The sequence below is a fragment of the Hirundo rustica genome, chromosome 1 (assembly GCF_015227805.2).
Source record: "Hirundo rustica isolate bHirRus1 chromosome 1, bHirRus1.pri.v3, whole genome shotgun sequence".
NCBI classification, from domain to species: Eukaryota; Metazoa; Chordata; class Aves; order Passeriformes; family Hirundinidae; genus Hirundo; species Hirundo rustica.
In genome coordinates, this window is record NC_053450.1 from 11,570,386 (window position 1) to 11,585,463 (window position 15,078).

Sequence of the window (15,078 nt, forward strand, 5' to 3'; positions counted from 1 at the left end):
CTCGTTTGGGTCTCGGGACTCTGCGGCCGTTTCCTCCCTCGGCGGCAGCTCAGGGCGGGAGCGGCAGATAAACTCTTCCCGGGCTAGGGGCGACGCTGTCCGTACAGCTCGTCCCGGGCACGGCGGGAGGGCCGAGCCCGGAGCCGGCGAAGTTTACCAGCAGAGGAGCGGCTGCGGGGGGCGCGGCAGCCGCCCGGGAGCTCCGACCCTGCCGCCCCCGCTCCTCCCCGGGCGGCCGAGGAGCCGCCGGTGCCCCCCGGGCTGCGGCGCTGCGGTGCCGGGGCAGCCCCCGCGCCCGGTGTCCGCCGCCTGACGGGCGGGGCGGCGGGAGCGGCTCCGCCCCCGCTCGCTGCCAGGGCGGCTGAGGCAGCGGCCGCGCCGTCCGCGCTCGCCGCGCTCCCGCCCCGGGGCAGCGCCGCGCCGGGAGGATGCGAGTGGGCGCCGCGGGGCGAGGCGAGGGCGCGGGCGGCCGCGGCGTTGGGAGCTCCCGGCCCATCCGCCGCCCCCCCGCCCCGAAAGAAGTGCAGTAGTTTGTGAAGCGCAAGATGGCGGCGCGGCCGTGAGCGCAGGCGGCGGGCGGGCGGCGGCGCGGGCTGAGGGGGCGAGGCGGAGCGGCGCCGGCAGGTAGGGACTCGCTGAGGGCGGCTCTCGGCGCCGGGAGGCGGGAGGGCGACCCCGCTGCCCGGGGAGGTGCGCCCTGCGCCCGCCCCCGCTTCCCCCGGGAGCGGGCCGGGCGCTCCTCCGGTAGGGACGGGACGGCGCTGCCACCCCGGGGCGGGGGCGGCTCCCGGCCAGCGGGGGCGGGCGTGCCGGGCCCGACGGGGACGGCGCCCGCGGGGTGGGCGCGGTGGGGCGGCCGCGCCCCGCCCTCCTCCCTATTGTCTGGCGGCGGCGCTGCCCCCGCGCCGGGGTCGTCGCCCGTCGGGGGCGGCCGGCTCCGGGCGGGCTGGGGGAGGCAGAGCTGTGGCATCCCTTGGAATCGGACTGTGCGTGCCCCCGCGTCCCCGACCCGGCCCGCAGTGGGGTCAGACCCCTCCGAGGACGAGCTCCTGTCCCCTTCCTTCCTCCGCCCCACGCCGGGAGCCTGCACGGGGCTTTGCTCTCCTCAGGGCGGAGGAAAATCCGTCTGACTCGTCACTCAGAAAGGAGAATCAAGAAGTTCAATCCCGATGCGCCCAGAGGAGCCGCCGAGTTCCTGCCCGCTGTCACCGCTGGCGTTCAGGCGGACGGACGGACGGACTGACAGACTGACGGCAGGCAGCGAGCCATGAAGTTCTGGCTCCAGAGTTATCTTGCATCCCATGGCGTTGCGGTGCGGGGGCGAGCGTGAAGGAACAGTACAGTGTATGTGCAGGCAAAGTTGGGGAAGATGTCTGGTTTACTACTCTGGGAGTGCCTGGGTTTTGGGGTCCGTTCTGATGCTCAGCTCTCCCCCATACCAGGATGTGCAGTGCTGAAAACCAGCACTAACTTCAATAAACCATGTAATGGTGGCAGTTCTGGATCTCTGAAAGAGCTCAGAGTATCTGCAGTAGTGAATGTTATCTGGTAGGTACTTGCACTTTATTTCTGAGCAGTTCAGTAGGTTTAATAGCTAATGGAAAGATGGGGAAGTTTACTGTGTACAAAGTGTCATGTAAAATAGCAAAGGCTGAGATGTCTCAGTCTGCAAGCTGGCATTGGTGCCACTTTTAAAATAAGACATGCACAGAGTATACTGAGCATTTCAAAGTGCATATAAATGTTGTGTAAATAAAAAGTGGATTTTGTTATGAAACTTGGTACATGAAAATAAATATTCCCTCAAACGTAGGAATGAGAAGGGAATTTTCAAAGCTATGCTGTTGGTTTTCATCAGCAGTCTGGTTTTTTGTTTTGTTTTTTTTTTTTATTCAGAAGGATTTCACGCCAAAAAAAAGAAAGCTTGTGAGCGCTTACAGAAACCCTGTTTAAAACAACCTGTGTGATGTAGACTAGAGGACCGTCCTGCGTTAAGACCTCCCGGAGCAAAAATGCATAATTTAGAAACCCTTTTGTTACTTTCTTTAAACATTGCCAGCAAGGCAGTTAATTCCAATGGTGCTGTTAAATGAATTCCCCTGAGCGGATTAGAAGTAGATGCCATTTTGTATAACTGAAATTACTTGCTTTTAAATTTAGGCTAGTGGTTCTTATATCTTGACTAGACTGAAAAGCTCTCTGCTATTGTATTTGGATAATATGTATGTTCACTATGATTGTTCCCAAACTTGTCCTGGGAAAACATAGTAGTTTGAGGTAGAGCTTTCCTTTGTGAGGCTTACTCTTCTACTTTCCTAATGTTTCTTATGGCTCTGTTCTGGATTATTTCCTCTCTTGATCTGAGTGCTTTAGCTGGATCCAGTGTCCTGATATCTAGCCTTAACTGCTGTTGTTTATTACAGGAATAGACAGTATTTATCATAAAGTTTCTCACAGTACTTACTGGTGTAGACTTAGAGCTATGCGTTGAACAGTTCTGCCTTTTGTAGATTCTCCACACTGAAGAATTTCTATCAAATAATTGACTTTGTAATATTGCTAGGATTTCTTTTGTTCCTAATGCACCCAGAAGGCTGTTTCTTGTGTCTTTTGCTTCACTGGGCCGTCTGTAGCATTTCAGTTAAGCTTATTGCTGTTGCTGAAATTTTCCCCTGGGTTTCCCACCATTTGTTTATATGTAGTCAGAGGAAAAGTTTAAAAATTTGGGTTAACTTTCGCATCTAGTTGTGATTGGTGATCCATTTGTTTGTATGTAACTTTAGAAGGGTTTTATTTGAAAAACAGTCATTCATCTTTGAAGTCAGATTCTTTCCTTAAGCCTGAGTTCAGGATTTTTTGCAGCTTTACGAAGCTGGAGTGTTTAAAGAACCAAGTACACGTAAACTGTGTTTTTTTCTGTTTGTGAATAATAAATACAACCGAGGCACAATCACTTGCAGCTAAGCTATGGCTAATCTTTATTTTGGTGATCAGTTTCTCTTTACCTATCAAGCTGGGATCTAATAAAGATTTCACAGTATCAAATTCAGTATTTTTATGTTTTCTAATTTTTATAAATCATGGGCTTGCTGTAAAATTTTCAGAATGATCAGTTTGTTAAACTGATAACAGTTTTGGGCTCATGGCATGAGGGAGTGTTCTGAACATTTTTAGCTGAGTGCATGGACATGCTGTTCTCTTCTGTGTATAAATGGTCAATATTCCCTCTCCTTGTCCTTTAGATGCGGGGTCATTGATCCATAAATGTCCAAGATGGTTTGCTTGTGAGTTGTCAGGGACTTGTAAACAAGTGATGCAATTTTCAGTTGAGTCCCATTTTCCCTTTTGTTTGCTTCCTATTTCCTAAATAAGCAGCAGTAGTGAGTGTAGCATTCTACTTGTGTTGCTCTCCACTACCTGTCAGTACTGTCACCTTTGCTGAATATCCACCTTTAAGAAAACAATTTTCTGTTATTATTTAAGTTTCTAATATTGTCAAATTAGGCATTAAAGGGCAGTGGCTACTCATATTTTCAGCCTTATTAATTCTATTAATTCAAATTTGCTATTTTTTATTCTTTTATTCTGAATCATCTTTTTTTTTCTCTCTCTTTTCTCTTTTTTCTCCTTTTTTTAAACTTTCATGGCTAGTTGAGGACTTTCCCAAATAGTCAAACCTTTTGCTGCATAAACAGTTCTTACTTTTTCTGTGGACGTGGAAGCCACCAAAATGATACATTTCCTTATCCTGTACCATCCAGATGGCATTTCATAATTCTGTGCCTTGCACCACTTTCATTGATGGTTCATTTCCAGTTCTGTGGTCTTTCTGTCAACAAACTGGATGGAACTTCAGGGGGTCCACTCAGGTCTTTTTCATATCCTTCAGAATTCAGTGAACTGTAATGTATTTCTTAGAACAGTGCCTGTACTATCAGTGGATTCTTTCAAACCAGCTTCAGAGATCAGCCCAAATTTAACAAAAGTCAGCTATTGTCACATGTTAGAAGGTGTGTACCACTCTTTTATTCTTAAGAGCTTTGAGATCACAGTAAATATTACAGTTCAGTATAATTCACTGTAAAAGAGCATAATCTAAAGGGACAGAATGTAGCCTACATTTATTGTACCATTAAAATGATAAGACACATTGTCATGCTGAAGCACAGAACACAAGAAGATTGCTGACGACTGAAGGAGGAGCAGGTAGCATGATTGGAGAACCTTCTGGAAAAAAATTAAAGAACTTTCAATATGCTACTGTTTGCACTTCTTAAAGGTCCAAAAGGTAGCAAAGAACTTAATGTTGCTAACAGTCTTTAGCATAACCTCTCCTTCTGAGGTCTAAAGGAACTTTATATATTCTACTTCAAAAGAACAGGTTCCTCGTGGTGTTTGGAGCCATTTAGGAAATTGACTTTGGTATTCTAAGTTCACTCTATACAACTTGGCCTTCTCTGGTGGCACTTTGCAGTTTGCTGCTCACCTTCCTTATCTAATGGACTCACTAGGATTTGGAGGAGCTTTGAGGAGACCCACAATTTGAAACCATTGCTCAAGCAAGGCTCGGAGGCTGATGGTTTTGTTGAAAGAGTGGGCAGACAGAACTGTGTAATGAGGAGCGTGTAACGCCAGCCCTTGCTGCTTGGCAAAGCCGGCGCTGTTCTCTGAGTGCCAAATGCACCTCACCAGACAGAAGGACAGAAATGAGCTTTTGAACTTTTGAATGGTTAGGGTAAAGCTCCACATGTTCAGCACTCTGAATCTTCAAAGCATCTTCGAAACACATTTATTAGATGGAAAATAGCTGTCAGCTCGCAATTAATTCTGTGAATTGGGTAATCATAGACATTTCAGGGCTTGAATCATTGGTTATAGGTTAGGACTGTGATTATTTTAACATTGTCTTAGCTAAGAACTTCATAGATGGAAGTGCATGTTTTTATAGTCCAAGACAATCTTGGTAGAGGTATCTAAGTTTGCCTTTCTTAAAGCTATGAAGTAGATTAACGTACACAAAATATGGTACTCGTGATTACTTTCCTCTGTGTTACTATGGAAAGACTTGGTTTGTATGTCAGAGTGCTGTTGATTTTAAAACTCCTACTGGCTCTGTGCATGGGTGTAAGGCTCTCTCTTGGTAATTAGGTTAGTTGAGATCTAAGAATGTTGTATGTTTGAAAAAGAGTAAAGGGGAAACAATGGGGAAGGAGTCAGGAAAGAACAGTTATTAACTACCTGACTGTAGAAGACTGGAAGTAAAATGTTAGTTACAGCTGTGCACTTCCTCAAGAACTCCAGATTTCTAGTCAATCTTTAGAGTACCTTTAAAGTTACTGATACTGCCTTTCTATACATGGATCAGATGCCCTCAGCAATCAGTGGGAGTTGAGAGTGCTCTGCAAATCCAGGTTGTATCAGGGGGAGTTGGGCACTTGGCAGCAGTTGCCAAGTGAGTTAGGTGGAGCAGCGTGAAAGCTCAGGAGTTTCTGTTTCTCAGCAGGATTTTTAGCAAGGTAAAATGCATTTGTAGATACAGTGATTTTTGGAGTGTTCAGCACTGCACAATGTTCACCCTTGTTTCCTGTGTTGAATGCTTAATGGCTCCCTGTCCTCCAAACTTCTCAGGGGGATGTGGTGTGACAAAAGGTCACCACACCTAGAGTGTCATGTGAGTTTGGGTTTTTTGTTCTTGGAGCAGTTTGAGGAATTGATGCCCATACAAGATCCCTGCTGGCATTGTAGGTATCTGCTTAAATATGATGCAAACACAGCTTCTCTATCTTATGAATGATTTTCAAATTTGACTTCTTAATTAAATTTGTTGGAGGAATTTGTTGGTGAATAGAGAACAATTTTTTTTTCTGCATTAAAAGCAGTAATTTTAAATTACTTTTAAATTTTAAAGCAGTAAATTCTGCATTAAAAGCAGTAAAAATAGAAGAGACTACTTTTGGGTGAGTTATTTTGTGAGATGCCTACAACTTTGGGTGTTTTATCAGTCCAAAACCATTCATTTTAACGCTGATTCTTGACAAGTAGCTTTTTTTTTTTTTTTTTTTTTCTTTCTTTAAACTCTCTATTTCCTCCAGGGGAAATACAAGGCCTTGCTAATATCAGCTGTTTGTTTCTTTAGGGGGGAAGGAGGGTAGAGATGGGGGAAAAGAGTAATGTTGAAGAAAAGTAAGTTTATTCTCTCTACACATAGTAAAAAAAATAATCACAAGCACAGTTCGTTAGAAAGATACATTAATCATTGTACATAAAGTCCAGAGAGGGAGAAGTTTTATATCACTGTGTACAGTGAAATTCAGATTCCTTTGTTTTGAAAGCTTTCCAGTATATTAATATTTGCATGGAAGATGACAGTGTGAACACCATACTCTGATGTCACACACACTGACAGAGTGGGGAATACTTTAACTGCAGTTTAAGCCAGATGCATATGGGCACAAGGTAGTTCTAAGTTCAGAATCTGCAGCTATATGCTGCTTTATATGAGTGAATATCCTCTTTCCAGATGTAATGCTCAATTACAGATAGTAATTACTGTCTGTGAATTACTGAACAGGAGCCCTCTTCTTCACCAGGCAGCGTTTGAGCCCTGTTGCTGCAGAGCTGGCGAGAGAGAGGCTGGGGGTGAGAGCTCACTGGAGGGTTAGGACTGAAGATTGCTTTACACCAGAGCAACCTCTTCAGCACTACTTGGTGTGCAAAGATTCAGTCATTTCCACCCAAAGCAATGAAATTAAAAGCTCAGTCAGCCATTTCATCTGGAGATACCCCGCCTTCCGAAACAAATATTATAGTAGAGATTTTGGCCCATGCATATCCCAGTGATTTCCACTGATTAAGATGGGGCTTATAATTGGGGTCTAGACAGGCTGTGTTTTGCAAAATATAAGTGCCTTTTTAAAATTTCTGTAGAGAGAGTTACAAGGTTTATGTAATCCCTTTGATATTATATTTAACCCAATAACAGCTTGAAAAGGAGTCTGTTTAGCTTATCTTCATCCTAGATTCAGTTTTAATATCTAATGTTTAAATGGAGGGGGAATTGATCTTTATTCTTAATGATTCGTGCAGCCTCAAAGCACAGTGGTTTCTAGTTGTGTGCTGCCTTTCCCACTGGAGGATGCAAACAAAAGAACAATAATTTCAGACTCCTCCTTCAGTTTCCAAGAGAACCTTAGCTGCTCAGGGATAGCTTTGAATTTTAAAAGCATCTTTCTTCCAAATTATGTATTGATTGCACACAAAATAGCAGTGCTCTAATATGCAATTTAAAACAAATGCATGATGGTGCTCATTTGTTTTTAATGCCACTTTTTCCAGCAGAAAAACAAAAAGAGGATTCTATTCCCATAAACCAGTCTTGCAAAATCCTTACAAACATTTATTAGTCTAGACACAAAATATTCTCACCCAGCCTCAGCTTGACGATGACAAAAAAAAAAAAAAAAAAAAAAAAAAAAAAAAAAAAAAAAAAAAAAAGAGCAAGCTAATATTGTCCTTGGCTGTTAAAAAAGAAAAAGAAGGAAAAAAAGAAAAAGCTTGCCCCAGGCTAGTGAACCAGTAACATTTTGCAGGGCCTGCTTGCAGCAACAGATACATCTTATTCCCATGGGGTTTCCAGGCCTGCCTATTTTCTGTGCTAAACTTGGACACTCTTATAAACATTCTCTTTGAGTACCACACCCCAGTCAAATCCTGGGCTCTTCTGATGTGGTTGATTTAATAACGATACCAGACATGTTCGTTTTACCTTTCCTGACCAGTCTTTGTATTTCCCTGTCTCTCCTAGATGTCATTTAACTAATGCATTAATTCAAAGCCAGTCCTAATATATGGAATCCGGAATAATGGAAATTGGTGATTTGATCATAGCTTGAATTTGCATTTAGGGAACCCTGATAAAAATGATTTCTCCTAATCTTGAGTTGAATTTTTGCTTTTAATAACTTTTGTAGATGGCAAGTCGTTCTCATTGTTTGATATTGCGGTAGTTTGCAGAGGCTTTTTTGTAAAGGGATAAATTATATCAGGGATTGTTAATTTATCTCAACATACACTCAGATTATTAATTTTTACTTCCATCATTTTCCTAGAAAACAGTGAATTATGCATATCTTGTTTTTCAGTTAATGATTAGATTCTGTTTTCCTGAATTTATGTCTAACTACATTTGACTGGATATTAAAATTTAACTTAAAATGCACCTAAATGGCATAACAGATCTGTATTACTAAACTACTATAAATATGTAGCATATCTAAGAGTACATTTATTCAAACATGACTTTTTTTTTAAAGCTAATGATTTGTGAGACAAATTACAATATTTTTTATTACTCCCTAAAGTAAATTTATTGTTTCTATGATGACGTATCCACGTCTGTTAAGATTTTAGCCCTGGCAGAGTTTATCCTTAAGCCTGAATTGGAGATCTTACAGAGAAAAAAGGTTGTCCTGCTTTTTAAAGTTTGAGGCAGGAATTTGTGTCATTCAGGAAGTAATTTCTACCTTCACTCAGTGCAGATGACTACGAAGAATTTCTGTGTATAAGGTTAAGTCGTTAATGGCCAATAATTCAATGTTTTCACTGAGAATTTCCAACTTACTTAAGTAAAAAAGTAATGACATGAACTAAAACTATGCATTGTAATACTGATCTTTTTGAAGTCCTTTTATTCCATTAATAAAATCTTAGCTGTTTACAAATAGAACAGAATTTCCGGCAGTAATTGGTGCTCTTAATGATTATGTCTGGTTTAATGTCAGTAAATAAGATAGGTGTTTCTCCTGTGAGGAAATGTGTTCAGTGCATTCTTGAAACATTAATATAAATTCAAAATATCTCTCTGTTTAAAGCTTACAGTCTAAAGAATATGTGGTGTAAACATAAGGTTGATTCTTCTCTTCTTCCCTCCCCAACTCTCACGCTGTTTTGTGCTGTGTAATGGTTTTTAGGCTTTTCTGTTACCTCTTACATGTGTTGTTATCAACACTTACAGTATTCCTTTAAAAATTTTACTGCTCATTCTCATTTAAATCAGTGAGAGTATGATTTTGACCCTAGGATATTTCTGCAGCTTTATGCTACCTATATTTTTTAAAACATAACTAATCCATTTTTCTTACAGTGTTTAAATCTGTTGCAAAAAAGAAAAAAGCAGCTCCACAGCTATTAAAGTACAGTGTTCTAGTTAACTCCGTGTTTTCCACTTAAATCATGTTGTGCTAATTTTCCACCGCTATGCTTGAGAGACAGAAGGTGAAAGAGGGCAGTCTGGTTTTGGTGATCCTCACTCTTACTTCCCTGCCAGGACTGAACATTGGAGGTTTGTGTTTCTCCTGCAGGAATGACTCACGTGACAGGCAGCTCTAGCAGAACAGGGCAAAAGGTGCAGCCTCCAGCTTTCCTCAGACACTGGGGGAGTGGGGATTGTCCTCTGCAGGGCTCTGAGCAGTGATGGCAGGAGTCACGTGTCCAGCACAGACTAAGTCACAGAGGTCAGGTTCACAGTCAAAGTTTAGGGCATTAGCCTGGGAAACAGTGGAACAGGGAACCAGCCCAGTGAAAGACTTGTTGATTCTTTGCGGCTGCGTTAAAGGCCTTTGTTCAGGTGAGCTGGGAGCAGTGTGGGACAGCTGGGCGCCACGTCCAGCAGTGCCTGTGAAGTGGAGCCTGTGAAATGCTGTAACAGCAAACCTCCTGTTCCCTGTGCTGTGGGCAGAGATGCTTGTTCTGATCTGCTGACTCTTCAGGTACCTTCATTACCCCATGGTAACTTGAGTACACAGTCATCTGTCAGACTTCTGCAGTGACTGTACTTAGATTCATCTTTCCAATCCACACAGTGTACTTGAAAGCCTCAGCAGTCGCCTGTCTTTTCACTTATTTTGTCACTGGGCTGATAGGCAGTAAACAGTGTTTATCCACTCTGTGGATGAATGATGGGGGCATGAGGTGGGGGATGAGGGAATTGGTCTTGTCACACATAGAATAAGACATTATCTCCCACAGAAATCAGCGGGAGTATCTGAGGAGTACAGTAAAGTACTCAGCAGGGGCGTGGAGTCACATCACTGTTGCAAATAAAAATGCTTTGCTTTTCACAAAGGTTAACTTGGTACACAGTGGTATTTTACTAGATAATTGAGACCTGCAGAGAGTGTTCATGCAGGCAGCTTGGACTGTCCTCTTTTTACTTTGTCATAGGTGCGAACATCACAAAATCCTGAGGAGAAACATTAGAGTAGAAGGGACTTTTGAAGATCGTCTAGTTCAGCCTCCTGCTCAAAGCAAAGTTACCTGTGATGGTAGATAGGGTTATTCAAGGTCTTACCAAGTTTTGAAAACTTGCAAGGATGGAAATTCTGTAAAAATCCCAATCAGATTTTTACAAACTCTTCAGACAACTGGTTACAGTTCCTCACCAGTGCTGAAATGCTGTTGCTCTACCATCACTATGCCCGTAAAGTCATCTGCAGCAGACATAGAGTATGTTGGTGTTGCAAGGAAAGACAGACCTGAGTGAGCTTGATGTCTGACCCTGGTCCTGGCTTTAATTTAGTGCTGCGCTGGGAATACTTTCACTTAGACCAAGTACTCTGAATACAGAGAGGGGAACTTACCCTTCTCAAAAATGTTGTATTTTGATTTGTGAAAATGCTATTCCATGACCAACATTGTTTGGATCGGGTCAGAGGATAGCATCATGGAGAACTTCTATAAGATCAGCTGTACTTGCAAGCATGAACATAAAATTCTTCTGCATTTTTCCACAATGTAGGAGTCTGCCAGCAGGGACTAGGTCAATTCTTTGTTCTTGCTGTTCTTGTGTGATTCAGTCTACAATTATAAAGCTGTTATATGACACTGGAAATACTCTGGAGCACCTTAAAAAGAACCTTATAAAATACCAGATCTGAAGTAAAATTTTTTGCATTTGAAGTGGAGATACAAATCATGTGCCATTGAAAATAAAGGACTTTTTATGTACTCTGTACACTTTTGCCCTCTCACAAAGTGAAAGCAGACCTGCAAGGCTGGGGAAGGCTTTAAGAAGGACATGGGCTGGGAAGCAAGCAGGTGGATTCAAGGCACACAGGAAGGGTTCTGAGCAAGCACATGTGAGCAGAAGCTCATAGTGGACCAAGTGGTAGAGGAGATTCTAAAGAGCTGTTAAAACCTTGAAAACGTGTCTTACGGTTTTCACCTTGACATGGGATTAGGTAGGTTTATGCACTAGAACTGATCTTTTTTGCTTTTCAATTGACACTCCAAGTCCTTGCTTTTTCCTCATTCATACTCACACTATGTTTATACATTTGTTTCAAGTATTTGGGGGTCCTTTACAAGAAATTTAAATGATGAGTCTGTGTTCTAGTGTTACGCAAGTCTTTGTGCATGTAAGGAGTATGTAGCAGTATGTATTAGTGTCACCTGGTCAGTTCACTCTAAGTCTCTGTTTTCAGTTTCTTACGATAGTTGAAATGAGAATTTCTCACATTGTTTCTGTCTAGAGGCTGCTTTTATTCTCTGTTCATTGAGATTTGGGGGTACATTAGCTGGTTCAAGAGTAAAATTAACAGAGTGAGGAGGGAAGCAGGGAGAGGAAGAGAGGCAATCTCCATGTAAAAGCCATACTATCTTTCTTTTTCTGAGCAGCTCTGTGCCTCAGGGATTTGACATAGGAACTTGAAATTTGCCAAGGATCTGGCCTTGAGATCTGAGAAAGGCATTCCACTGTTAAAAAAAAAAAAAAAAAAAAAAAAAAAAAGGCATAATTATGAATAATACTGTATCACTACCTTTTTGTAGCCAAGGTAGACTTTGCAGGATATTTATTCACCTGCTCCTGTCTTTTATGCACATCTGCAGACTGCTTTAAACCACCATGTTTCATGGATTCTCTTTCTCTATCTGGGTTCTTCTTTTGTCATGCATCAGGTTTATCCTTGCTCCTTGTGGGCTTCTGCAAATGCCACTGGCCTAGCAGAAAGCATTGGGAGCTGTAAGCCCTGAGACCCCGCCCTACTTTTCAAGGGCAGAGTGCTACTAATACTGTTATTTGCTGTTGAGAAGTACCATTTTGAGTGGTGACAGGCAGATATTAATGAAAGCAGAAAGCAGCCAATCTGAAATCTGGTTTCTGGTGTGTCGAGTCTCGAACGGTTCGTCGGAATCAGTGGAGGAGGGGGAGAGGAGGGCGAGACAATCTGTGCTGGGCTGTGTCACCTCCAAATCGCGGGGGTTCCTGCTCAGCACAGCGATGACTCGGGAATGAGTTGGGCTGTCTAGAGGAGACCATCTGCGGGACTGCAGCTTGGGTGTCTGGGGAAGCTGAGAGGTGTCGGGGGACATGAACTCCAGGAAGTTGAAGCAAGGTCTTGTACTTGCAGCACTGGACTAGGGCCTGGGAAAATTAATGTCTACAGAAATTTTTCATCTGGAAGGAAAAAAAATCACACATAATGAAGTTGAAAGGAGCATTTTGTGAAGTCATATGTGTGCCAGATTGTTTTATTTTAAAGAAGGAAATCCTATGATAATAAAACCTTTTGTTTTGTTGTTTTAAGGAGAAACATTTTTGATAAATATTTTTAAAAATTATTAATTTCTTACTGTTCCACTTTTTTTAAACCCAACATGGAACATTTGGTGGGTTGAATTAAATGTTCATTCAATGCAAAACACATTAAAATTTCTCTTCATATCAGTAATTTATTTCTTCTTCCTGTTTTATATGTAACAGCACAGAAATTAAAACAAAATAGAGTTGTAACTATGCAAAGGAAAAAAAAATTCCCCGACTCTGCTGCCATTTTATTCCGTATGATAAGCATTTACACAAGTCTAATATTAACTTTCAAAAATAGTCATGCAGAGATATCTGGCATTAAAAGTACTGAGTGCTCACAGTTTGAATTTGATACTTCGGAGTCAATAAAATAAAGGTCTGCCTATGTGAGTGTAGCTACCAAGGTGTCTGTATCACACAGAAAATACCTGTCTGTGTGACTGAGGAGCAGAGACATGCACCATTCATGCTAAAGGTACCTCTTGGTCAGTGCACCCCTGGTTTTTAAGTACTCGAGATGTTTGGTCATTAGCTTTATATGATCAGATACAAAACCGGGTTATGGCTTTCTATGTCAAAAGCAGGGGCACAAGTTACTGTGCTCTCCACAGAGGTACCTGGGGTATATTGTGCAATAGAGAAAGATAACGCAGGTCATTTAGCAGTCGCTTCTGGCATGAAATTTTGGCATTTACTTTGATAAATCCATACAGTTACTTTTGGGAACTATTTGTTACCCATTAAAACCAGCACTGAGAGGAAGTAACTGAGAGAGTCCAGTCACATGTCCTGTGACAGGCTCCCTTCAGCCTCTGCTGGGCTTTGTGTCAGCTTTCCAGTGCTCCATCACGGGTTTGGCTTTGGCACAGCCTGGACCTCTGCATGGGCAGTACAGTAGCTTTTGGTACTTTCCTCCCTCATTACCAGTCCTAATGCAGCAAGGACCCTAAGTGGGCCTTATCTTTGTAATACAGGAGAACTTCTGCTGAAATCAGTTTGACAAGTTTCACTCCTATGTTGGATTAGTACCAGACCTTATTTTAAAAGAGGAATCAAATGTGAATATTGCAGGCTTAAAGGAAATACGGCTTTTTTTTTTCCTTTTTCCTGGAGTCATAAGCAGTAAGGCTTTCTGAACTTTGCAGATAATGAACAACTAAAGAAAATGGCCCTGCAACAAAGTCCTTCACCCTTCTCACTGAGGGAGAGGCAGCACAGATCAGTGTATTAGCCTACACTGAGCTCTGCAGAATAGTTTCTGACATAGATACATCTACTCTGAATAAATGGTAGTAGAAAGAGGCTAAACAAAGTATTAACAACTTCATGTTGTCATGGGTTATAAGAAGGCAGCATTTTCTGTGTGAAGTCATAGACAATTGTAATTTAGGTGGATTTAAAAGCTAGAAGCAGGTTCTATTGCTTCGTCTTCTCATGAGCCACTCTCTGCATATTCTTAAAGTCACATTACATGAGGTTGGAATTTTTTTGGCATGCTTTTCCATGACACTGGATGGAAGTGTCGTACAACAAGCAGGGAGAAATACCTTTTCACAAAGCATACACCCTGAACACACAGTGAACATTTTCTGTAAACTGATTTATTTTTCTTGCTGCATCAGGTACTCCTGTTTGGAGGAGGGAAGGAGGAAGTGAGTGAAAATTTTTTCTGAAAGCAGGTTCTTTCACGTGTGTCTTATTTTGGTCACTATGTCTTTTCCTTCTCAAACTGTAATCAAATGGGCAGAAGATTTCTACCTCCATATAGAAAATATTTATATAATCCTTCATCCAAATCTGCAATAAAGACTACTTTTAATGTTGAATTCCACTTGGTATTAATCTGTCTTAATAGAATTATTAATTAATGGGGATTGCTAACTGTTTATGTTTCTGAAGAACAGTGTCCTGAGAAATTCCGGACTTCCAAAAAGTATGCCTGCACTTGCTGGTTTATGTTCCTAGAAAAACATCTGTTTTGTGGGCTGATTTGCTAGGAATGTCAATTCTGTGAAAATCTGAGGTGGGATTGCAGTGCAAATAATTGAAAGTTTTTCTTCAGATTCCTTTCTTTAAAATGTTGCTTTTGACATATAATAAACATCTGGATTATTGAATTGCAAACCAAATTGCACAATACAATGTCAATATTCACAAGGAGGGATAAAAAGAGAAAATCTTTCAAAATATTTTGTCACATATTTGACCTTAAGGTATGTAAGGGACTAGCAAAAGCATTCTGTGAACCATTAGAGATGACTTTCAGGAATTCACGGAATATGGGGGAGGTCTTAGTGGCCTTGAGACAGGCAAGCACAAGACTGGGCAGAAGACTGCCCAGTTTTAACCAAGGGAAATGCTTGAGCAGAGGAAAACACATGTGAATCTCTGGTTGGTTAAAGAGATGTTCATTCCCAGCTCAATACAGGAAGAACTTACTAAAAAACAGTCTGTAAGAACCTCAAGAATTGTAACAAAGTTCTTAGAAAGGT

At 42.0% G+C, this 15,078-nt stretch overlaps 2 protein-coding genes across 5 annotated transcripts in view; one reads left to right on the forward strand and one right to left on the reverse strand.

Annotated features, from left to right (window-relative positions):
• Positions 1 to 49: 49 nt before the first annotated feature.
• On the reverse strand, positions 50 to 1,303 carry LOC120758151 (basic salivary proline-rich protein 2-like). Its single transcript, XM_040076055.1, has 2 exons — positions 1,210 to 1,303; positions 50 to 1,104 (listed from the first exon to the last, which is right to left on the reverse strand). Exons 1-2 carry the CDS (start codon positions 1,301 to 1,303, stop codon positions 50 to 52), a joined length of 1,149 nt encoding a protein of 382 aa, XP_039931989.1.
• The window catches only part of ZHX1 (zinc fingers and homeoboxes 1), a 27,667-nt gene continuing 13,159 nt past the window's right edge, over positions 571 to 15,078 (forward strand). Inside the window, exons 1-2 of one of the 4 annotated variants that reach the window (XM_058422875.1) lie at positions 571 to 624; positions 1,110 to 1,548. The gene's annotated coding sequence lies outside the window, so the exon portion shown is untranslated. Of the gene's footprint in view, positions 625 to 907; positions 1,549 to 15,078 lie in introns of those variants that run through there. The other 3 variants (XM_040075687.2, XR_005702707.1, XM_058422878.1) reach the window with 3 other exon arrangements.